The following is a 24244-nucleotide window of genomic DNA, read 5'->3' as shown; positions in this document are numbered from 1 at the left end:
TTCTCATTATTTGAACTACTAAGACTATATTATATTTCGATCCTTAATTAAATTACACCACAATGTTGATTTCAACCTTGAGAAATCAAGCCTTGATGGTTCATAAACTTCAATGGATGAATGGGCCGGGTAAGGTCAGTTTTAAATGGCCAATTTTTTACTCCGTTTAGGTGTATAAATTTGGCACATTTTTGTCGTATTTGGAATACCTCGTGTGGCGTGTGGACAGTAGCAATAATGTTTGGAATGTTATTGCTGACTAGAACAAAGCAATGCTGAGTGCACAGAATAGTAAATCGATGGAAGCGTATACAACTGTATTGTTTTTCTGATTTTAATTTGTTATCGATTTCAAGCTCCAGTATTATGTAACATTAATTAGATTGTATGGGGATGACACATTTTAAAAATTAATTGTGGGGTTTCTAAGACATAAATCCCTCTAATTACTAGTTAGATAAAACTACATTCTAAAAGTGTCTTTTAAATTTGTTGTCGGTTTTTTATTGTTTAAAAGCTTGAATCTAATATTTTATTAAATTAGCTGCATTGTGTGGCAAACTATATGAAACATAGAACCTGTTTGAACATTGAAGTACCTATTTAGCCACCCTAAACATTCTAATACCATGGAATATATCAATCATTTATTAGTTAATTGCATCAACTACATAGTATAAGTTTTTGTGTTGAATTAGTTTTATCCGTACAGTGTTTGAGATGTAGAGTAATGGGTGTTTAGAAATATGTTTACCTCTAATAAAGTTAAGTAATTTAGATGAATGTCTTCTAGAATTAGTCATATAGAGTATTTATATAAGGTTTCATTCCCCTTTTAAGGATCGAGTTTCCTTAGATACATGTGTTTTCATAGACATACATAGAACGATAGAACAATAGTTTAATCCTTAGATGATAATTGTAGCAGTTTATCCCAACAGTTCCATTACAGTAATTGTTTCTGCCAGTTAGTAGTGTCAAACTGCTGAGGGAGTTTAATTCTCTCATGAGCTTAGGTTAGAACCAATTATTGTGTGTAAACAATTTCTATTGATATTGTTTTGTTTTGGCTACAAATGAAGTTAAAATGTATGGTGTCATGTACAATCAAAAATGATTTTTTTGGGAAATCACCATAAGCTGAAGAATGTTGCCCAGTTATTAAAGACTGTGATTAGAGTGTTGCTGATTAGCCATCCAATGTTCATATTGCTTTATTTGACAATGGCTGCCCAAACATCTTGGTGTCCTAACCAGATAAAACTATTAAGGGGGACATTCTCAAACAGATAGTTTGAAATTAAATATATAAAACACAAGTCTTGGATGATAATTCAGTCATTAGAACTACAAGTAAATTAATTTGTGGGAAATCCTGCAGTTTCTATAGTGGTGAAGGGTTAGTATATTTATGGTTCGCTAAACATGATATCCAGGACATTAGATCTTTCTAGAACTTCATCCATTCTTCCCAACAAGTAACCTACCAGTACTATAGCCGCCTGAAAAAAAAATTAAAAATCCAAGTACTCTCGGTGAAATTTTTATGTCTAGGATGTTTGAAAAAAATAAGTTAAATTATGATTAAAATTCTTAATTTTAAAATTACCACCCTTAACATGATTTCTAGGCCATTAAGTAACAGCATTTCTCAAAGTAGACTTATCAATTACTTTAGACTTTGAAGTACGATTGAAAACTAAAATTTATAACACATAAGACCTGTGTTCAGCACCTAAAGGTGAGCATTATTTGCTATGGCTAGTGGCATTGAAGTAGACATTTCTTAGGCACAAGCTGTAGCCAATTTGTTATTAAAAAGAGCACAGTTGAATGAGCCACTCACAGATTGTACTTCAGTCTCAAATTATATTTCCTCCCTTAGTTTCTTTTACTGTGATAGTTGATGAAACCACAGAGAAGTAAGATAAAAAGGATACATTCAATGGTACACTTAAGTAGTGTCTAGCACCAGTCGCGTGTGTCTAGTGTAAATTCTATTGGTTGTCCCCTTCCCATCTCCTTTTCCTCCTCCTCACTATCACATACTACAACGCTCATGCTGTAGGAAGAGTCTGTGCGCTACAACTGCTGTTTTAAACAATAGCCGTTCGGGCTCTTCCTTGCTCGGTACTAGTATATTTCCATTCCACCATTCCCGAGCTAAAAGCGCACAGTTGTTCCATAAGAGTGTTTCCTCTATATCTTACTTCTCTGTGATGTAACACAAGAAGCTATCATATCAGTTAGACTCGATTAAAGTGTTGCCGTGGTAACAGGAACTAGAACACCCTGTTGTGGTTGTGGCTCAATCGAACTTTGTTCATTTTCATCCTAAGACTTGTCTACAACTTTAACATGGGAATAGAATGTCGAGTTGTATCTATAGTCAAAGCCAGTGGGTTGGAAGTATGAGCAGAGTTCTAAGAAACCTCTTACTCTCTGGATGTCTGGTCTATAGCGTAAGGTAGATGTTCCGTGGGAGGGGAAGCAAATGAGAGGCTATGGTTTCAGTGCGGCTACCTGGAAGGGCTCAAGTCTCAGTTGGGAGGCTGGACGCAGAAAGTCAAGTCTTGGTACTGGGGAAACCCTCTTGTAAGTTAGATTTCCTTCATCTCACCATCTTCTGACTTCCACTTGCGTTTGTTATTCAAAATCAACTAAGGGTAAAGGAAAATTGGTTGCGTTTAGTTTATGTTTGAGATACATAAGTTTGGGTTTCCAAACGATTGAAGCTAAGCCACTGTTTTGTTTATTTATTCTTAAAGAATGGTTGGATTAAATCGATGTGAGCCAATTATGACGAGGATTATGGTCATTACGACTTACGAGTGGCCTGTATCACATTATCCAGATTGTCTCAAGTTGAAGCGGTTGAAAGTGCTATGATTCATCATTAGAAACAGTGTAACTTGTATCATTGTTTGTTTGTAAACAATGATTCTCTCAATTTTTTCTGCACTTTCTAACCTTTCTTACCACTACTTTTGGGGTAAACTCTGAAGGGTTAGGTGCAGTCACTAAACCACATTTACTATCATACCCCCACAAAAGGTATGGACAAATTTACCCACCAAAATATTAATCTGACAAAACCTTTTTTTGTCTTTTTTTAATTGAAACATTTGATTTACTGTTCATAAATTTACCACTTGTCTGAGAAAACAGGTCTATCCACCTTTAACAGCGCATCGACCAAAGTTGAATGTTCAATGCCAACCATTCTTTATTTGCTTTGAATTCAGTTTCTTAAACAGATTTATTTTTTTGTGACCAATATTTTCAAGAATTTACTCAAAATGTAAATATTTTGTACTCTTACTAAACCATGGTGTTTTAAGTTTTACGGTTCATTGTTATTGGGTTTAATTGTAGTTTCAAGCACTCTAAAAATGAAAAAAATCCTTATTAACACATTTCTTTACTGGGGCGTAAGGTAGTTAGGGTTCTTGGAGGAATCGGAAGTGGAAGTCAGTCACCTTCACCGGCAAATCTCTTTACAATGTCTGCACCTTTCTTTCCGCACACTTGGTCCCAAATTTTTCTATAATATTTAAGTATCAGGAATGATTTACATTTTACTCTTTCAGCCCTTCCACTGCATTCAAACACATTTTGATAAGGTATACATTATTTTAAACACTTATCACCATGGTATGAAGATTGTTGATTGTGAAGACAGATGATTTGGAATTAAAAATCATAGCAACAAATTACAACATTCAGTTAATAAAACAAGGCTTTAGGATAAACAGATTTCTGGTGTCTGTATTCTGTACCTTAATTATTGTCCAAAGCTTTTCCTAAGTATTTAGTAAATCTAGGCAGACCAGATGTAGCTTTAAAATAAGGAACTTAGGTTGGTTTCACAAAAATGTAAATCCACCTTTCACGTTTCATCGGAAAAGTTTTATCCCTTGAATAATGGTATTTTCCATGGAGCTAAATACAAAAATGAATGTTTTTCTAGCTTTTTTTTTTCAAATACTATGTTATTTTATACTAATTCAGTGATACATACTTTTTAGTAAAAAAAGGTTTAAGTATATACATTTCTATGTATATTTCCACTAAACACACATTTCTTACGTCAACAACTTCCAAATAGCCACAGCAAACAAATTTCAAAAATTTTGTATTTTAGAATTTAGGTTTGTGCAGTTAATCACTATAGTATTTCAAAGAGATTCGTCAGACAAAAATTGTTCATTAGTCTGTTTAAGTTTATGGTGGATTTCATATCTTGGTTATTTCCATTTCAACCTTGGCTTTGTGATCTGATTCCTAGATGGTTAGCCTTTACTTTGAAGTGGCAATGTCAGTGTTCCATGTCACTTCAATGTTTCAAGTCCCCAGTCAAACAAGTTTCCACTTCAAAGAAAAGGCAAAGTCTAGCAACCAGAAGGTCACAAAAAGGTTTACAGAAACGCCAAGATACGACTCATACTAGTTACAAAACTATGCGTTAAGGTTTTGAATTTGTTTCTCCATTAAATTGTATTTATTAGTAGCAAACCTCTGTAATCTTTTACGTAATCGTTACCAGGAGTTATGCTTGTGATGGCTACAACACAGGACTTTGTTTAGTTATTTCACACAGAACAATTTCACTGTTAAATACCTATAGTAATTCACTACAATCTTCTGTTACGAAGAGAATGAATTGTAAGAGACTAGAAACATACACAATCAACAACAATACTCTTTGCTTCTCAATCAACAAAAACAGCTCATGGAGGTAGTTCGACTTGTAAGGAGATTGGCGGCCCTGCATGCTTCCGTTTCGTAGTGTAGGTTGGTAGACCCGCATGGTTGGTTGGTAGCCCTGTAGCCCTCATTTGGTTCTCGTTTCCACGCACCCGCTCAAGCTCATAGCCTCCAAAAAACCTCTGCATCTTTTACAATCTCACTTTGCATGGATTTTCCACTTTGGTCGATGCAGAGTTTTTCTGGAACTTAGTTTGCAGTGGATTTGGATTTGCATGATTCTCGAACTATGTATGTTTTATTCCTAGAATAGTCTTTACTCATTCCTAGTTTAGTTTGATTGCCTCCTTGAGATAACAAAAACCTTTCTAGCTCGTATTAAAAATTAAATTAGGATGAATCTAAAATTTGACTCTTGCAGTTGTTGAATCATCTTCCGATCAGTTTCTAAAACTTGGGCTTATGAAAAGTTGACAGATCATGTTGGGAAAATTTGTTGACCAAGATTATCGCTCATCAAGTACATCCTCATCTAGAGTTAAATGAATCCTTTCCTTTGTTTATTCTAACTGCTTACATTTCAGGATGTTTAGTTAGTCACAGTATAAACCAATAAATGGCACAGAGTCAACCCAAAATCCAGTGTACAAATGGAACACAATCTATTAAATTGTTTTTATCCTGACCAGTTTAAGCGTGGAAACTAATTTATATGTTACAAAATGGTTATTAACTGGACTCTAGAATTAGGCTGTCATCTTTTCCTTAGTAGGTAATTCTTTTTTATAATCAAGTTCACCCAGGCATAAATGGACCTCTACATTTAAGTCCATCAAGGGTATCACAGCCACTCATCTGCCACAACAATACTTGTAATGGTTGTCTACGAGATGATCTGTTGGATGCTGCCTTGTTACAGCAGCTCGCTCACAAGTTGGGACGAGGCTTCGACCTCAAGGAAGAACAAGAACTACTCGAGGCAGAGCCTGGTGGCATGAGAAGACACGGGTCCAACATGAGACTGTCTCGTGGAGACCTCCAAGACTCCTCAGCTGACAATGAGGCACAGGTTAGTCCTTTAATCCTCTAAATCCCAAATAAAGGATATCTGGGGTAATGTCAGGTGATCCTAGTTTTGCCGGGACAACAATGGTTTCAATCCTAGCAGTTCGTCAGGTTATAAATAATCCTCTATGACACTGAAGTTATCTTTCCATATAAAACGTGTAACAAAACATATAACTGTAGGCCTAAACATCTAACAAATCTTTACAACCTACTCATTTTTCCAACGTTCATAATGTCTCTGCAGAAATACTACAAGTGCCTAAACAGGATGACATACTGGAGATGATGTAAGTTCACGCTCTTGAGCATGGGAATTTCTTTTCTATCACCTTAAACTCCTCAACCAATTTCTCCCCTGGGTATAATCAACGAATGTTAATGTAAACAGCCAGGTAGTTAAGTGTATAACTTGTTATAGTTGAATTAGTCATAGCTCCTTGTATTTTATTTTGTATTTTTAGATTCAATCTGAAACGAATTGTTAAAAAAATATGTAGCCTAACCTCTTTTATATAAAATTCTATTTATTTATTTTTTATAATACATACCGGTACATTTTGTTATTGGCTATTTATTTTCAGTTAATTGTAACTAAATGTCTTCATTCTGTTAATTTTAAATAAAAGAGCGGTTGGCTTTTTCCTTATGTGAGGTTTTCCTCCTGTTTGTTGAAGTTAGTTGGAAACTTGACAAGAACAATCAGACTATCTTCAAGCTGGTTTACCTCTGAGTTTAAACTTGTCCCAACTTACTTCCAACTCAGAAACTCTTGGGTTCAGAGATTTCTTCCTTCTAGATAATTGGAGAACAAAATTGGCAATATATTAAACAAAAAATGTACAACATAATAACCTTTTTTGTGTGCAGTTGTGCTTTTTTTTACAATAAAAGTATGAGACAATTATCAAGACAAAATAAACGTAAGTTTGTGCTGATTGTTAAAAAGTCAATTTCTTTACACTCAATGGGAATTCAAAATATTGATTGAGTATACATTTAAACCCAACACAATTCCTGTTCATTCGCACATGTGGAGTGTGTGTGCTATTTGGCAGTTTTTACATTTTATACATTTTTAGGAAAGAAACTACAGTATCACAATACTCTCCTAGATAAACCTCCTAGCTATGACTCCACATTAGCAACAAACTAACAACATACAAAGCTGACTAGACAAATAACACCAACCTCAAAGAAATGGTATTTTTAGGTGGGTTACACACTGGTGTGAAGTGGTAGAGGGAGTTCGGAGGTGGTCTTTAAAATATTTTCACAATGATTTCCACGGTGAATGCATTTTGTTGTCTATGAGTCTTATTAGACACAGTGACAAAAGGGGAATTTTGTATGCAGATCAAGGTGTGACCAAATGAGAAAGATTAGATTATCACACTATAGGGGACGTATTCACGATTATCACCTCTGATTCGTATCAACTTTTTAAACATAAAAAAAAAATACTTAGAATTATGACTTCTTGCCCGCAAACATTCTTGCAAACAACTTTTTAAAGAACTAAAGATTCTAACCGTCCCTAATTTGTATATTCTTAAATGTTTATTGTATGTGAAATCAAATTTTTAAAAACTCCACAGTGAAAATAATCGGCACAATTATAACACTAGATTTCATACAGATGTTCAATGTCCTATACACAGATTAAATCTTGTGGAAAGGACACCTTCTTATATGGGTAAAAGATTTTTTAACAATTTTCCTGGGTACTACAAATCTATAATTGGATTAGTATCTTTTCAAGAAAAAATTTTTGAATTTTTGTTGGAAAAGAATTATTATAGTATAGATCAATTTCTCGAAGACAAATCAATGTAAATTGTTTGTTTTTTTACTATGTATTTATTTTTACCAATAAGCTAGTTTATTTTAGTATAGTTTGACAATGTCACCTGTTTTGTCTGGCTGTGCCAGAGCTTTAAAAAAAAAGTTTTGTGACAATAAAGATGACTTTGACTTTATTAAAGAGACTATTAAGAACGGTCAGCCCTGAAAGTCCGTAATGTGCAAATCAGCAAGCAGTTTCCTTAAATGTGATCACTGTCTAATGCGAACATCTGACGGCCCTGTTGTGCAAATATGTAGCCTTTTACAAACTTCCTAAATCACTAACACGCTTCTTCAATGTTTTCTGCATTCACACAAGTCAACTAATAAACAGAGATTTACCCCTTCCTACAGAAACCTAATCATAGAACGTGATTAATACTTGGCTTGGCAAGAGCGTAGATTTTCTTTCATCTTTCATAGCAAGTTTAAATACTATGGGAAGACTATATGGGTAGGAACCGACCAGAATAGTAGTGGATTAAGGAAGGAAAACGAGATTTGCCTCACAATTGAACTAGCTTGCTTCGCTTTGATAGAGTTCAATGAAGACCTTAATTATCAACAACCCTCGTAGATGCAGTACCATTTCAGTTGGCTTCAAACTTTGTAAAACTACAATAGTGATTACCAGTATGCCAAATATTACAGTAGCTTTGGAGTGGTAGTCCAAGTTTATGATTTAACCTTTCCCTTTGCAGGTTGTTCCGGATAGTCAGGGTAACTTGAGGATCACTGTGAAGAAGACTAAACCATTGTTAGGAATTGCGATTGAAGGAGGAGCAAACACAAGACATCCGCTACCCAGGATTATCAATATTCATGTGAGTCTATAAGTTTACCCCTTTAGAACCTAATTGACTAATTTGTTTAATCTTTTCCTTTACCTTATGAACAAAATGATAAGAAATTTTATAGTACAAGTTTTTTGGTGGACACAGTCACAGTAAGGATAAGTGAAAAGTAGCAATTTGTCATTCAACTTCTACATCAACCATTCACAGTTTATTTTAGTTGGGCTTCTCCAAACAAACTTACAATATTCTTATTACCTGTTTTTGAATACAGACAGGTTAACTTATGAGTTGAACAACAGACTTGACAGGCAGAATTTGTAGCCTTGATTATCGAGTTTGACAGATTATTTGGTTGTTGGATCAACTTAAAGTGTCTGATTCGTGCATTTCATAGAAGAAATACAACATATGCAAGTAAAGAGGGCTTGCAATATGGTGAAATTGAGCATCCGCCCAGAATCAGCATTGAATTTCCAATCACGAGTCCACATCAGTTTTCTTTGTTATTTTTTACCTACATTTCTAATCCTTATTTTATGTTCTTTTATCTATACCAAACTGGTCTCATGATTCTCTCTCATAACTCTCATAAATCTCCTGTAAATTTGTACAGACACTTTTACATTTTTGAAATATGTAAAAATAATTGTTTTGGCTTAACAGAATCTTTTTTCCTTACAGGAAAACGGGGCAGCGTTTGATGCTGGGGGTCTAGAGGTGGGGCAACTTATACTGGAGGTTGACGGTCAAAAAGTTGAAGGTTAGTAGACCTGTTCAATATATTTTTTTAAAACCTTTGATTGATTGGAGGGAAGGGACATACCCTGGGTGCAGGCATTTCAACCATAGCTTATTTATTGTGCACAGACCTTGCTTACTTGGTTGGACAGATACTTCAAGTGTAGAGACTGCTTCGGTAAAACCGTCTACACACATACCCAAGAAAAATAACCTTTACTCAAATTTAAAAATTGGATAGTAATTTTTATTTTAGGCCTACTTCATTGAGATTGTATGCAAAGAAACAAAATTTTTTTTTTTGGAATAAGAGTTACAAGACGATATGTGTTTTACTATTTATCATAAGTAAAATATTTTAAGGAGATATGTTCGAGGGTTGTACAATTTAGGGTATCCTTCAAGCTTCCACAGAAGCCAAGTTTAAAATCTGAGACATCTTCGTGTTTCTTACTTCATCCACTTCTATTCCATCTGGTTCTGACCAAAACGGGACATTAAGTAGGCGTATCATAGCATTCAATAACATTGAGAGAGAAAGTTGACACTTCCGTCAAGTATGAATTGTGTTCTGTGATTAGGTTACTCATGTGTGGCTTCCCATTCTTAGTGGTTTAATCAAACACTAGTTGTGTAAACTAAAAGCACTTTTAACTCATTCGTCACTTTACAGGCATGCAGCATCAAGAGGTAGCAAGACTGATAGCAGAGTCTTTTGCAAGAAGAGAACGACAAGAAATAGAATTTCTGGTTGTCGAGGCCAAGAAATCAAACTTGGAACCCAAACCCACGGCGCTGATATTCCTAGAAGCGTAGCGTCAAGACGACGCTCCCTCCCAAGCTATCTGTGAGCTACGCTATGCAGTTGTGCTACGATGTGTCGCAGTGTTATCAGTTGCGAGTACGTTAATTTCTGAATGTTGGATGGTTAAGTGCAAGGTCATGGTTTATTTTTGGAAAGTAGCCAACTGTGTTTAGTACATTGTGATATCACGGTTTTGTGGCTTGTTATAGTTAAATTCTGCATTTGTTTCGTTAAATCAAATTGAACAATATAAACTTCAAGGAATGTATTTTTGGGTGCTTGGTCTTTATCTCTAAATCATCACAAACCAAGACTGAACACAATTAGATCCTTTGTGGTGGTGGAAATTGAAAAAATGGATTTATACCTAACATAGATTGTTAATTCCTATTGGCTTGGTTTCACAAGAAAAAACAACATAGTAATTGGTACAGAGAAAGTTCTAAAAGGGTGTACTCCTCAGTCTTGGTTACAAATTAGGCCAGTGTCATGTTTGTTTTGTTAGATCCCAACAAACACAAATCCACTTAAGAGAGAAAGGCAAGGGATTGAGGGGGGGGGAGGAAAGTGGAAAAAGACATTTAGGAAATTCCAAGAAATGAAAACTTAACACACCCATGGTTTTGCTCGATATCCAATTATTTTCTTGGGTTATCCTTTACAGTTTTTACTCCTGTGCATTTACAAAAAAAAACCTACAAAACAGATTGCACTATGACCAAGCCACAAAATAATTTGTATTGGTTTGTATTGACCTTGATGATAATGAATTTGTACTGATTTTGATTTATGGTTTTCCAAACATTGCCTTATTTGTTAATCAAATAATTTTGCCGAGGACGCCAGGTTTCACGCAGAAGCTACAAGAGCCGTGCCTGACGAGACAGTCGCTATTGTCACAGAGAATTTTAGCTTTCAGTGTGCGTTAGTTCCTCTACATGTGAACTTTTAAGAGAGACTTTTTTTACTCTTAGAGACAAATACTCGACCCATTGTGTGCCAAACAACATATGAAATATATAAAATATATTTTTTAAAGAAAGTATTCTAAAATGACAAAATATTAGCCATGTTGTTTTAAGGTTTCAAACTGTTACTTGAATAGCATGCCTTAAGCCTTGAACCTCATGCTGTGTGTGCTTATTTTTTTGTAGAAAAGCTTTATCTTTTTGTTATACAAGCCTTTATATTGTATATAAACTGTTATGGCTTGAATTCTACAAAACCTCCTTCATTATAATTATTGGAATCCCATGACGAAGTAACTTTAAGAAAAACCTAAGCTCAATGTACAATCATTAATATTTATCAAGAGATTTTTTTACCCAAAATTAATTTTAATCTACTTGTCATGTATCAGTATTACATGTTTAATTTTTTAATCACTGATGTTTGTATATTATCATATTATTTTCAGTTTCTTAAGTCAGAACAATCAACTATTAAATTTTACAAAGTTTCAATAACTGTTGTAAACTCTTAAGAATTTGATCAACCTTTGCCAGTCAAGATTTATCAGTACAGTTTACTGATACTTTACTTTACCGTACTGACTCATTACTTCTTAGTTTCATACATTCCATGCACAGGCCTAAGGCCCATAGCAAATTTGAGCTAATTGTTTGATCTTTCAAAATTATGACCCACTAATGAAACATTTTACAGCCTGAAACTACTGGATTATTTTTGGGCTTTTGTAAAGCGAAGGGGACGCAGTCAGAAATACTGAAAATTGTACTGCTAGTTATGTTAAATTAAATTAGGCATGGTTTCAACAGTGTTTACGAATGAGAAATTTATTAAATGCAGTGAGACAATTTGTTGCTTTACAAATAAAAATATGCATTAGACAATTATGTTAGGTTATGTTATCAAGAATTGTGTAATTATTGGTATGTGTTCATCATTTAAATATTCCAGATGTACAGATTATATTTTTATCCCAATCAGATTCCACAGATAGGATGCTGTGGTTGTACATAGTTTGTGGAACGGTACTAGGTAGATGGTGTTATTGTTGTTACAATAAATTTATTTAATATTGTTACTGAACTTAGCTTAGAATTTTTTGAATGTTAATCCGTTTAGGGAACATAACTTAACCTTTGTTTCAATTTGTTTAGTGAAAAAAGCCTATTTTCATTAATTTGTAATTTGTGTGTGTGTGTGTTTGTTTATATCCCCTTTCAAACATTTATTTTACTGGGAACGAAGTGTGACACAATAAGAACTTCTGACCTTTCTTATCAAAAGTTAAATAAAGAAAACTCAAATTAACCACAACTTTCATAAGGTTTTAGGAAATTTATTCAACAGTAAATGGTGGGCATGGTAAGAATGTAAAATGAATCATCTGTATGTCTCAATTTTTTTGATGATGTCAAAGGATATTTATCTTCTATCTTAAGTATTGAAGAAAATAATATGTTAAAAACGCTACTGTAAGAAATAATTTTAAAAATGACTGAATTGATCCTACGTTTATTCTTAAATAAAAAAATTAAATGACTTTGTTCAACACAAAATGTAAGCAGATGCCACACTTCATTATTCAGGAGAATAATTTATTATCAATTTGTCTTAAAATATTGTATTTTCATTTTCCAGTAATCTACACATTTAGTTTTTATTTTTTAGGTTAAAAAAATAAATTATAACTTTGTACATTGTGTATATAAGTGATAGATTTATAGTTATTTGGAAATTTTAATAATTATATGGAAGGTTTGTAACATTATGGAACTTGTTGTATTGTTATAATATAACAATAATATTGACTCGTCTGTTATTCGCCTTTGTCAAGACGAAATATGCAAAACAATGAAATATGATTTTGGTGCTGAAGAACTCAGATTTTTTGTTTAAAGGGTTCTTATAGATTTTTACATAGGGAGCAAATTTGTCACTGACCAACTTAAAATTACAAAAAAATTTTGTTTATGTATTTTTTACAACTAATCTTTGGCAACTAACTGTGTCTTTTTTAAGGTAAATATAATATTTTTACTTATTAGAAATGATTATGACAATGTAACTTGATTTTTTTCAATGACATGATTCTTGCTGAGTGTTTTTGTGTCCCATTAAGTTCATTTGATTGTGTTTGGCAAAACTTAGTCTGAAAACTGAATTGAGGCAGCTCAGTTGAAAGGAGAGACAAACAACAAATTAGAACAACATGTACTTAAAGGAATTTAAAGTTACATATCACAAATAAGATCAAAACTTTTACTGTTGACTAAAAGATAGGAACAATATTTAGCGAATTACTGAACAAATAGTACTAAATTTTTATCAAAACAAAAATTTATTTTATAACGATAGTCTAAAACAGATTTGCTCTGACGTTAAAAATATCAGAGATTTAACAAGTCCGCATAGCAAGAATCAAACTGAAACCAATTCTTTCCACTAAAAATTAATATTGAAACGATTTGAACTATATACTGCCAAACAAAAAGACTTATTGTAAATAAATCACCAGTAACATTTTATTTGCAGAGTAAGATATTTTTGTTAAGTTTCCATTGACTTGGCTCCCAGTAAAGACCAGCTTATTACCGAGCTAGTGTCTATGCTAATCTAGTGTATTATGTTGGTAGGACAGAACTGTGTTGCTGTCATCTGTCAACTGAATGTTTTGCTACTAGGCTAAGATGACTTCTGTTGTCGCACCACTTTTATCGCTGATGCACCATATTTGTTCAAATGTGACTCTAAGGTTGTTGATTAGTTTGTAAAATATTTCCATATTATAGCAGGCCTATTGTGCAATAAAGTAACGTGTTTTTGTTTTGTATGAAACCTGGATAAACGTCTTGTGTAGTTTTTCTTACCTGCTGTTATGTTTGATTGAAACTTATTAGTCTTTTAAGATATTTGTTTCATTAACATTGGTTTACTTTAAAACAGGATATCGTAGATTGTATTTAATTTAAATTGATTTAGTATTAAAAGGAGTTAATACTCCGTTAAGTTTTAGAATTGGTCAGATTGCATGAAATTGATGGTACTAATTACAGATTTAAAATAACTGTTTATATAACCGAATATTTAAAAACAAAATTCAAATTGATAATTTGAGAAAATTTACCAAACTTTCTTATGTTGGGTGTTTACTGCACTAAAACAAACTATTCAGAAAAATTATTATTGAACCCCAATTAGTGAAAGACACAAAAACTTAAAGTGGAACCCTCTAATTAAAGAAACTCAAAAGTTTCAGGATTACCCAGTATAATTGGTTGTATTTGTTACTTCATTTGATAGTAAACCTTAAAGCAGTTGCTGTTTTGTGCAAAGGAACAGATGACTAAAAGTGAAAATAACGTAGCCATTGAGTAACAAAATACACAAGGCTGAAAGTTCCAATATTCTGGCCCTTTGGCTTTAATTTAATTTGAAGACTGACATCACCAATTCTTTGATGTAATGTTATCAGTATAGAAAATAAAGTGGACAAAACTCCAATCTTTTTTTTAAGGCTCTTCCAGAAGATAAATATTATAGGACCTATTTTGTTAGTGTTATTTTGGGTCACTATGAAAACCTCAAAACTTGTTTAAACTAGCCCCCCCCCCTTGTTTTCCCCCATAACCCCCCCCCCCCCCCCCGCGTTGTTTTCTTTGCTGGCAACTACCTTGCATTAGGCATCTGCTTGATGACTTAACATCAAACTTAATAATGTGACATTTCAATTGTAACTTAATAGGGTATTTAACTTTTGCTTGATATTTTCCTAGGATTTCAACGATTTAGTCTTTCAATCATGTCTCCTAATTTTAAATGGTCTCTCTCTAGCAGCCTAATACCAATGTAAATATTTATAGGACCAGGGGAATCAACACTCAAGTAACAATTACAGACATATATTACAGCTCTAATACCTTATACAGACACATAAATAAAAACAAAATCCATTATCTCTGAGCTGCCATAAACAATTCTTAGGATTGCGAGTAGCTTTAATTAAAATCACTACTATACAATTATGGAATTAACGAGAGAATTTACAATTTACACAGATAAATTACGCAGTTTGTTACCACAGGAAGCTAGTTGGCTCTCGGCCATCACAGAAGCATCACCAGAAGTAGTTCTCTGTCTGCGGGGCTCTCATGACGCCCACACCCCCACCAAGCCTGCGGTAGTTCATAGCTCCACAGAGACGCCACTGGTTCTGCTCGGGGTCATACACCTCGATGGTCTTCAAATAAGCTGTCCCGTCAAATCCTCCCACGGCGTACAGCTGTCCGTTCACTACTGCTAGGCCAACCTGTGTGTAAGCAATTAGATTAGTGGCAGCAATGTTCAGGGGTGGAATCAGACTGCTTTAAAAGCCCAAGTGTTCTAAGAATTTGGCGTATAAACAGAAACTACAACTTAAGTAACAAGTATTAAATACAAATCTAAAAAATATGGATCTTAAAAGCTTAAAATATATAGTCCTAAGAAAAAACTAACTAATTGCTGTACACTGCAACCATTCCATAATACAACTTAGTGTGATTAGAAGGGATTCTACTGTGTCTTAAACAATTAATTCAGATATTTAAGACAAGACAATACTAAGAAATGACGTCATAGAAAATTTTGAAAATATAGTAAACATTTGACACTTAAGGGATAGTGTATGAGTGCCAGGGAGATAAAATTATTTATTATATTATAACGGATAACAACATTTAAGTATTCATGGATTCACAGGGTCAGTACTTGTGGCGTAGTACTGTCACAGTCATGCAACTACTTGGATGTTGTGCTATTTTCGTAGGGCTGCCCCAGTAATCTGAAATTGGTTTTGTGACGCCCACAAGATTAAGTGTAAAGGGGAAGTGAATTACATTAAAGGAGATACCCCTACTTCACCTAGGACCAATCAAGAGGGTGGGTTCTCCCCTTTAAGTTAAAACCCTGGATAACCACTGAATTTTGGTGATTTAATATGATATTAAGAAAGATGAAGATATTCATCACATAGTATGGTACAAATTCTCTGCCCCTATCCCGTCACAGAGTAGATGGCAATGTGGTTACTACGAAACCATATAAATTCCCAGTTCTGAGGCAAAGACCTAGGTGCCTAAGATGAGCTGTAGTAAGGACATTCCACCAGCTCAGTCAAGCAATTGGCTACAATACAATAGGGTAATGGCCAAACTCGTAGATGGCAACCCTATACAGAGATTTTTTATCCTGCACAATAAATGATGGCTGAATATTGCTATTGAAGTCGACCTGTTTTACTACTCACCCCACTACGACGTGAGGTCATGGCCACGATGGGAGACCATGTGTTGGTGTGAGGGTTGTATCTCTCTGCACTGGACAGCTCCATACAGTCGTCTCGGCCACCCACTGCATAGATCAGGTTGTTGAACACTGCGCAGCCGAGGTGTTTACGACGGGTCGACATCGGGGACATGGGCGTCCATTTGTTCTGTCTAGGATCGTACCTCTCCACTGCAACAACACACCAGTACTTTGTGTTAGCTCATCTTTTTCAAACCTAGTCAGGTCAATGAACAATTGTTGGTTTGCTAACCCCTATTACCTAATTATGTTTTGTACTTCATTGCTGAGGCTGTTTCAGTCTAAACTCAACGTCCGTATAGCCCGCCACTCGATCGATCGGTACCATAATAGTTATTGGCCATTTTTCGTGTTTTATGTTTAGTGTTGTAAAACTGTAAATCTCAATGTTTTTTAAAAAAACTACGTGTACGCAAGAACGAAAAGACGATGACGAAAGTGGTCGCCTTTCAAGGACACAAGGATCACTTGACAGCAGGTAATTTCACCAGTACACGTATTGATCAGTGTTTTGTAGGCTTAACTCAAACAAAATAAAATTTATTGGTTTAACAGTGAATCATTTAAACAAATAGAATACTACTACTACTAATACTAAATACTGAATACTAATAGAATACTGTACTATATTTAACAATTCTATATATTGTTTTGATTTGAATGTGTTTACTGTTTGGTTGTCAAAGTGTTGTTTTATACAAGTAAATAGGCCTAAGTTAGATTTTCTTTATCTCTTAATATAACCAACCTACACTAGTGAACAATAATCAGTTTTAAAAATTTAATTAGGGATATTTTTTTTTTAAAATAAAACAATTAAGTAGCCTAATTTAAAATGAGGTACCGGAACCAAGAACCGAGAATGGATTTTGGTTAGGAACCGGAACCGGAACCGACATTGAAAAAGTGGTACCGATCCATCACTAACTGTTACAGTATTTTTACTGTTTGACATGATTGGAGTTTCCTCTAACCTGTATTGAGTGGACATTGGCCATCAGATCCTCCGATAGCGTAGAGATATCCTCCGAGGACGGCCACAGCAACCCCGAGTCTACGAGTGGTCATTGGCGCCACCTTACCCCACTTGTTGTCCTTCGGGTCATACCTGCAAAACACAAAAACACTTATTCCATAGTTGACGGTTGGATGTTAAAACCACCCCATCAAAATTAAACAGTAAAACCACTATTGTCAGTAACTGTGTATTGTTATTAAAGAATTGCAGCACAGCTGACCCTTCAGTATAAGCAGCGAAATAAATATAAGAGTGGCATTTAACCAAGGTCTTCATTTTGCACCGATTTCTAAAAAGTGAGACTAGGAAAATACATGCAGGAAAGCAATAAACTTATTTCAAGTGAGGTAGGTAACCTACAATGTCTGGATTCAAAACACAATTGGAAAATTAAGGTAATGGTAAACTTGGATCAACTTATTTAACACTTATTTATTGAAACATTTTATTTATTGAGAAAAATATTTAGTTGATTGAGGTACTCACAGGTTGTACCACACAGTTAAATTCTTTTTTCTCCTTTAATTTTAGGTACAATTTAAATGTGACATAAAATGTGCCATAATTTTAACAAGTCGCCCTTTCGATTTGGTTTGGTTAGAAAGATGTATATGTAAAAGATGTTAATTTGTCAGAAGTCAGTAATTGACATTGTAACTGGCTCAATTCAACCACGCCAATTTATATTCTGAAACCAGCATCAAACTTAACATGGCACTCGATCATTAGATGAGAACTCTTACCTCTCTACATGATTGAGACACTGGACGCCATCTTGCCCTCCCACAGCGTACAGATAGCCGTCCAGTACTGCGACACCGACACTGGTGCGACAGGAGGTGGTCGGGGCGACGTCACACGACCACTGGTTAGTCTGAGGATCATACCTGCCAACAGAACAACGACATTCTTACAACTAATACTCCCAAACTATTATAGTATGCAAAAATAACTCCAGATTTTATCATAAAGGATTAACAAAGGAAGCCTTCTCCGAGGCATATTCAATTTTAGTTCCACAAACGATATCGACTCAGTGAAATCTCTAGTCACACAGACAACTTTGAGATAATATGGCCAGGCTTGTACAATAATGTTTTAAGAAATTGTAAACTGAGAGATATGGTGGATGAATAGGTTTTGAATTGTTAATAGGACATTTTTAATTGCTCAATAAAAAAACAATAGGTATACAGAACACCTATACCTTTGCAACTAGATGGACTTAAACACTACTAATGCTTCCATACATGTTCAACCGATAAATTTTAAGTTTACTACACTATAGAATGTGTAAGCTGTGTTATCTTCGAGCCAAGACCAAGCCTAGCCTAGCTGATCCAGGTTAAGTGATGATGCACTAAGTCAATAAAACCGAGAAATCATAGAGACGCCAAGGTTTATGAGTTTCATTTAGTTTAGTGGTTTGATTAACATTTTAAATTAATTTTATAGCCATGTTTTAAGGATTTTATAGATAACAAGGACATAGGCTTGATAAACAAGTATAAATAAAAACACGATTTTTATATCTAAAAGCATTTATATCAGTTTCAAACCCAACTGACCTCTCAATGCTGTTGAGATATGACTGTCCGTCGTGACCTCCCACTGCGTACAGCAGATCGTTAAGCACAGCTACGCCAACGCCACAGCGTCTCTTGCTCATGGGCGCAACCATCTTCCAGTCCACGGTCTGAGGATCGAACCTCTCAACACTGGCTATGGCATCTCCACTGCACCATCCGCCCACTAAGCATAAACATTAGTTAGTTGATTACAGAAGTAAAATTGTTCTTATAATATGTAGATGTTGATCCCAGACATAAGAATGCAAAACAAGTTCAAGAGTTATAACATTTTCAAGAGTTTAAGGTACATTTTCAAATATATGGTTAAACAAGTATATTATCCAATTATAATGACAGGTTACAGATTTGCTAATCATAATATTACATCAATATCTTAAAAAAAAATTTTTTTACTCGATAAATTGAATTATTTAAATTAACTTATATTATATATTTGGCTCTGATTTTCAATGCGGTATACATTTTAGATCAACCATTTTTGTTTTAGATTAAACATCTCAGGGGTGAGAACTTCAAATGATTTGAGTATTTTTTTTTACAAAAGCCCATTTCCTTTCAAAAGTTCTAGAAATTTTCTAGGGATGGTCAAGTCTCGAAATTTCGGGAAATTTTCGGGAAATTTTAAATCTCGTTACACGAGACGAGATTTATTTTTGGCCGAGATTTTTATCGAGACGAGAATAAAAAAAAAAAAAAAAAAAAAAAATTAAAAACGCCTGCAGAAAGTCAATGCAATACCCGCAATACACGAGCGTGTTGTAGTTGCGTTTCCTTTGCGAAGGCGTTCTTATTTAATTAATTCTTTAAATGTAAATATTACTTTAATTATTTTAATAATATTACTTTAATAACATTTGAGAAGTTTTTTTAAGTGTAAGCAGTGTGAGGAATGTTTAATTACTATAAAAAGTCAAAACAAGTAACTATTTTATAAAAATTAATATTGCTTTTATTTTATGATTTATTTTATTTTAGGATAAGTTGAACTCTATCCTAACTGATATCACTATGTTTCCTAATCGTAGGCATTTTTAATAAGTTAGGCGTGATTAATAAAAAAATGTTATGCTGATGTTTTTTAATAAAAGATTGTAAATATTCTTGCCTATTATCATTATTTTTGTATTTAAACAGTCATCTAACAATGTTACAAAATCAGGTAAAAATTTTGAACGTGCATTTCCCGTTGCGTATGAGAAGGGAAATCCCGTCTCGATCTCGTCTCGAAATTTTATGAGAAATAAAAAATCTTGTCTCGTCTCGTCTCGAACTAAAAATCCAATCTCGTCCATCCCTAAAATTTTCCAATATATTTTGCCACAAAGTGTGGCATCCAGGGAGAGAGGCACGTCCTTCTATTTACAGTATGGTTTGTACATACAAAAAAGTCAACGGTGTAATCCATTAACACTACGGTGTGGAAATGCTCACCGGCAAAGAGTACTTCTCCACGCCGCGTGGGTTTCCTAGGCCGAGTGCGAGGGCCCTGCATGAGTGGCCTCTCCTGAGGCAACAGCAGGTAGTTCTTAGCCTCGTCCACCAAGTCTCTACAAGCCTCGTCACTGCGAACCAGCAAGTCTGATCCTACTGTGCCTACCAGGAACTTGGGACTCAGCAGGGGAAGCCTCACATGCTGAAGTACCTGTATAAACAACATTCACTCTAACATAGGTGTCTGTGGATCTGTAATATTCTCGAGTCAGGTCGGGCCAACTGTTGGCCCAAAAGGACACAGGTTTGTGCCTGAAATGGGCCAAATTTTGATTAAAGTCGGGCATTGCGGAGCTTCTATTATGGCAATTGAAGAAACCGTCTGCAAAGATTGGCGATCAAAAATTGACGGATTAGGTGCGATCGTGTGTGATGTTCATCGTATAACCATGATTGTGGGGGACAATGGTGATTTTGTAGTGACCGCAGAAGACGTTCACGATTTCGATATGGGGAGATCATCTACATCATTAGCTGATTCTAGTACAACAATTATATATTTTTTCTAATCAATACTTTCCAACGCAAACCAATTTTACCCTAACCCAATTTCGAACCAAAACTGAAGGAACAAATTATTTTACCTGACCCGACTCAACGCGAAGTAAAAAAAGTCAGCACTGCAGACTCCTTCTTTTAAGTTGCAGAATAGTTTGATTATTGCATCTATACTTGGACCAAAATAATCCTCATAGTTCTTTTAAGAGGATGGTCCCTTTAGTGTTGCCTTTGCCGGTCCCCAAGGGCCTCAAGAGCATGTGCTTGGAACCTAGCAAGCAAGGCAATGGTATCTGGGACAGAACAAGAATAAACTGTACTGATACATTTTAAGTGGCAGCTTTGAGACTCTAAGACAAGACTACCTTTGTTTCACGGTTATTCACACTACCAACTGAGCCACTAACTCTACTGTGGAAATTTAGCATGCTTCTAATGATGAATATACAAAATTAAAGCATGTCCAGGGTGTGATAAATCTATGACGACACTGACAGACTGGTTACCTGTGCAAGATGCTGCCTCCTTTCAGACACGTTGTACTTGACCCAGTTCATGACTGCGCTGAATACTTGCTCCTCGGATCTGACGTTGAGCTCGTCACTAGAGATTATGTCCACTAGCTGTCCGACGGGCAGCAACAGGAACTCTTCACTTTCCATCACCTACAATATAGACCTTTCAATTAGTGAGGTGTTGAATCTACTGAATCTCAAGAGAAAATTTTGAATCCCATATTTAATACCTACCAATAATTGACGACGCTAGCATAACCTGCGCTTTTGTTCGAGGTAAAAACCTAATGGAATCCTAATAGTAATGTTCAAGTTTTGAAAACTAGGGTTATTTTTAGACTGAGAATCTTGCAATATTATTGCATTTTCTCAACGTTGCTGCAACTATAGGAAACAGTTTTAAACATCAAATAGGTCTATACTTGAAATACTTTCAAACCAAAAACAAATAATAATGAGACAGTTAATAATTCATTTTCACAGTTGATGTGAATACCGGGGTACATCATATATTTATCATATTTTAACAATTTACATGGTTTTGAGGTTTAAGATTTGATTTTATAGGATTCAGTATTAAGAATCAAAACTCATGAACTTGAGATCACTACTTTTGACCTGTCATGTTTATGAAGTCATAACGTCTGTATGATACAAGAATGAACATTAAATTTATTAACTTTTCAAACATTGTTTTATTAGTTATAAAATTTGGGCTAGGGAATATGATTTTAGAACTAAAAACCAAGAAGAAGACACGTAAATAAGCACGGATTGAGGATAGAAGAGACAAATGTCAAGGATTCTCAAAGATGGATGAAGCACTCAATGTATGGTACGTATTGAGAACTTGAGTAGGCCTGCTCTAAAAACGAACAAATGTCACAAATATTTTTCATAGAGTGGTTGCAGGCTAAACATACTTAGCTACTTTTTACTAAATACTCAAAAGTAGTTATATGAATTTAATTTAACCATACATCAAACAACTCTTTGAAGTTAGACATCATATTAAGTTTTGCTCCGCTTAGCACCAGCTTCTTCAAGGATACACCTTGCACTCCAAACTGTTCCATTTCTTCCCACAAGGTTGATAAAATAACCAATTGACTAAAGAACCATACCAATTAATCATATTAACCATACCAAAGAATCGTAGTAAAAACATTACAATGATTACTTGCCTCTTGGAAGTTGTGCTGCGTGAACTTGTCGGCAATCCTCAGCAGTTCCCGACATGAGTGTGTGTCTGCGAACGCTCGTATCCCGAGGCAGTTGGACGGGTCCAGCTGTCGCTTGAGAAACTCACAGCAAATATCTTGTATCTCTGCTAGCTGGAGAAGACAGGCTGGAAACCAAAAATCAAAGTTTTCAAATATAGTTTTCAAGGATATTTCTTGTTTTGTTTTGGATTGCAAACTCAGTGATATAATAAAAAATCATAAGCATGAACCTTAAACTATATTGATAGGAAAGACCTAGAGATCACAGAGAACTATATTGTTTCCTTTTAATAAAGGGAGATCTTTAAACACTAACATTTAAATTTGCCCAAGAGGACTTGGGGACACTAAGAGCTCTTTTATGAACGTGTTTTGACGATTAAAATAGATAGACACATATATGACAACGATTTTGTAAAAATGTTTACCCGCACTACTTTCAAACCAATTTTGTATGTTGATAAATTGGCATACACGTTTTACTGTCTAGGTCATAGAACATTATTATTTAACAGGGATGTACAGATTTAAATTTTTTTTGCACCCAATTGAAAAAAAAACCTATAAAATCTATTTAAATCTGGTACTCTAATTAGTTTTTACTTAAATTGTATTTATTGAATTAAAATTGTTTTATTTACATATTAATGATCCGACCATACTCACCGGCTGGTAGCAGTGTCTGCACATTGGCCTCTTCTACAACAATTTGCGAGGTGTAGCAGAAGTCAATGAGCAGCTCCATAGCGACCTCGTCAATGTCTCTAATCGTCACTTCTGTCTGCCGGGACTCGGCTAACTCCCCGGTGAACATCGCTCGGAAGTAAGGGCTACACGCTGACAGAATCACTCTGCAACAAATACTTTGTAACTATCTAAAACGTTTAGTGAACCTAATTTGGATCATCCTAATACCATAGACAAAAAGAATTAAAAATAGCCCGTCAGCCGTGCTGCGGTTACCATAGGTTCTGGCGCACACCACTAGGAACACCATGTAGTTACGGCGTACACGGTACGTTCATTAAAAAAAAAAAAGCACGTAACTACACGGTGCTCTCAGCTGTGTACGCCAGAACCCATGGTAACCGCAGCATGGCTGACAGTTTAAAGCCCAGTACCAGGAGGCGGGCGTTGCTTGGCTTTCCAACCCAACAGAATCAACGGTGATGCCGGTTTACTATTACACGTTAACTCCAGTTAAAAGGACATCTCACTGTAATCCAGTCAAAATTAAAAACCTCTTTGGTTTAAGTTTGTTTATAATCAGCTGTTGTATTTATTTCTTTTATTTTGTTGATCTTTACGATTTGTTTTTTGTAGGATGGACGAGATTGGATTCTTAGTTCGAGACGAGACGAGACAAGATTTTTTATTTCTCATAAAATTTCGAGACGAGATTTCTCTTCTCATACACAACGGGAAATGCACGTTCGAAATTTTTACCTGATTTTGTAACATTGTTAGATGACTGTTTAAATACTAAAATAATGATAATAGGCAAGAATATTTACAATCTTTCATTAAATAACATCAGCATAACATTTTTTTATTAATCACGCCTAACTTATTAAAAATGCCTACGATTAGGAAACATGGTGATATCAGTTAGGATAGAGTTCAACTTATCCTAAAATA

General features: G+C 34.8%; 2 protein-coding genes across 4 annotated transcripts in view; one reads left to right on the top strand and one right to left on the bottom strand.

Moving 5' to 3' along the window:
* Nucleotides 1-13771, top strand: part of LOC129000579 (uncharacterized) — a 225482-nt gene extending 211711 nt beyond the window's left edge. The window contains exons 26-30 of the mRNA XM_054427540.1: nucleotides 2515-2595; nucleotides 5627-5776; nucleotides 8319-8441; nucleotides 9096-9174; nucleotides 9826-13771. Of these exons, the coding sequence (XP_054283515.1) occupies nucleotides 2515-2595; nucleotides 5627-5776; nucleotides 8319-8441; nucleotides 9096-9174; nucleotides 9826-9968 (576 nt within the window). The 3' untranslated portion in view covers nucleotides 9969-13771. The remainder of the gene's footprint in view (nucleotides 1-2514; nucleotides 2596-5626; nucleotides 5777-8318; nucleotides 8442-9095; nucleotides 9175-9825) is intronic.
* A 1038-nt stretch (nucleotides 13772-14809) lies between these two features.
* The window catches only part of LOC129001006 (kelch-like protein diablo), a 32227-nt gene continuing 22792 nt past the window's right edge, over nucleotides 14810-24244 (bottom strand). For all 3 annotated transcript variants that reach the window (XM_054428130.1, XM_054428131.1, XM_054428132.1), the window contains 9 exons: nucleotides 23273-23457; nucleotides 22568-22731; nucleotides 21375-21533; nucleotides 20311-20521; nucleotides 18856-19039; nucleotides 18031-18174; nucleotides 17244-17377; nucleotides 16211-16419; nucleotides 14810-15232 (listed from right to left, as the gene is read on the bottom strand). In XM_054428130.1, the coding sequence (XP_054284105.1) occupies nucleotides 15041-15232; nucleotides 16211-16419; nucleotides 17244-17377; nucleotides 18031-18174; nucleotides 18856-19039; nucleotides 20311-20521; nucleotides 21375-21533; nucleotides 22568-22731; nucleotides 23273-23457 (1582 nt within the window). In that variant the 3' untranslated portion in view covers nucleotides 14810-15040. The remainder of the gene's footprint in view (nucleotides 15233-16210; nucleotides 16420-17243; nucleotides 17378-18030; nucleotides 18175-18855; nucleotides 19040-20310; nucleotides 20522-21374; nucleotides 21534-22567; nucleotides 22732-23272; nucleotides 23458-24244) is intronic.

This window comes from Macrosteles quadrilineatus, unplaced genomic scaffold (assembly GCF_028750875.1).
Source record: "Macrosteles quadrilineatus isolate MER2022 unplaced genomic scaffold, UCM_ALF_1.0 Scaffold_8__2_contigs__length_117827958, whole genome shotgun sequence".
In the NCBI taxonomy this organism is placed as follows: Eukaryota; Metazoa; Arthropoda; class Insecta; order Hemiptera; family Cicadellidae; genus Macrosteles; species Macrosteles quadrilineatus.
This window is presented reverse-complemented; position numbering and strand designations above follow the sequence as displayed.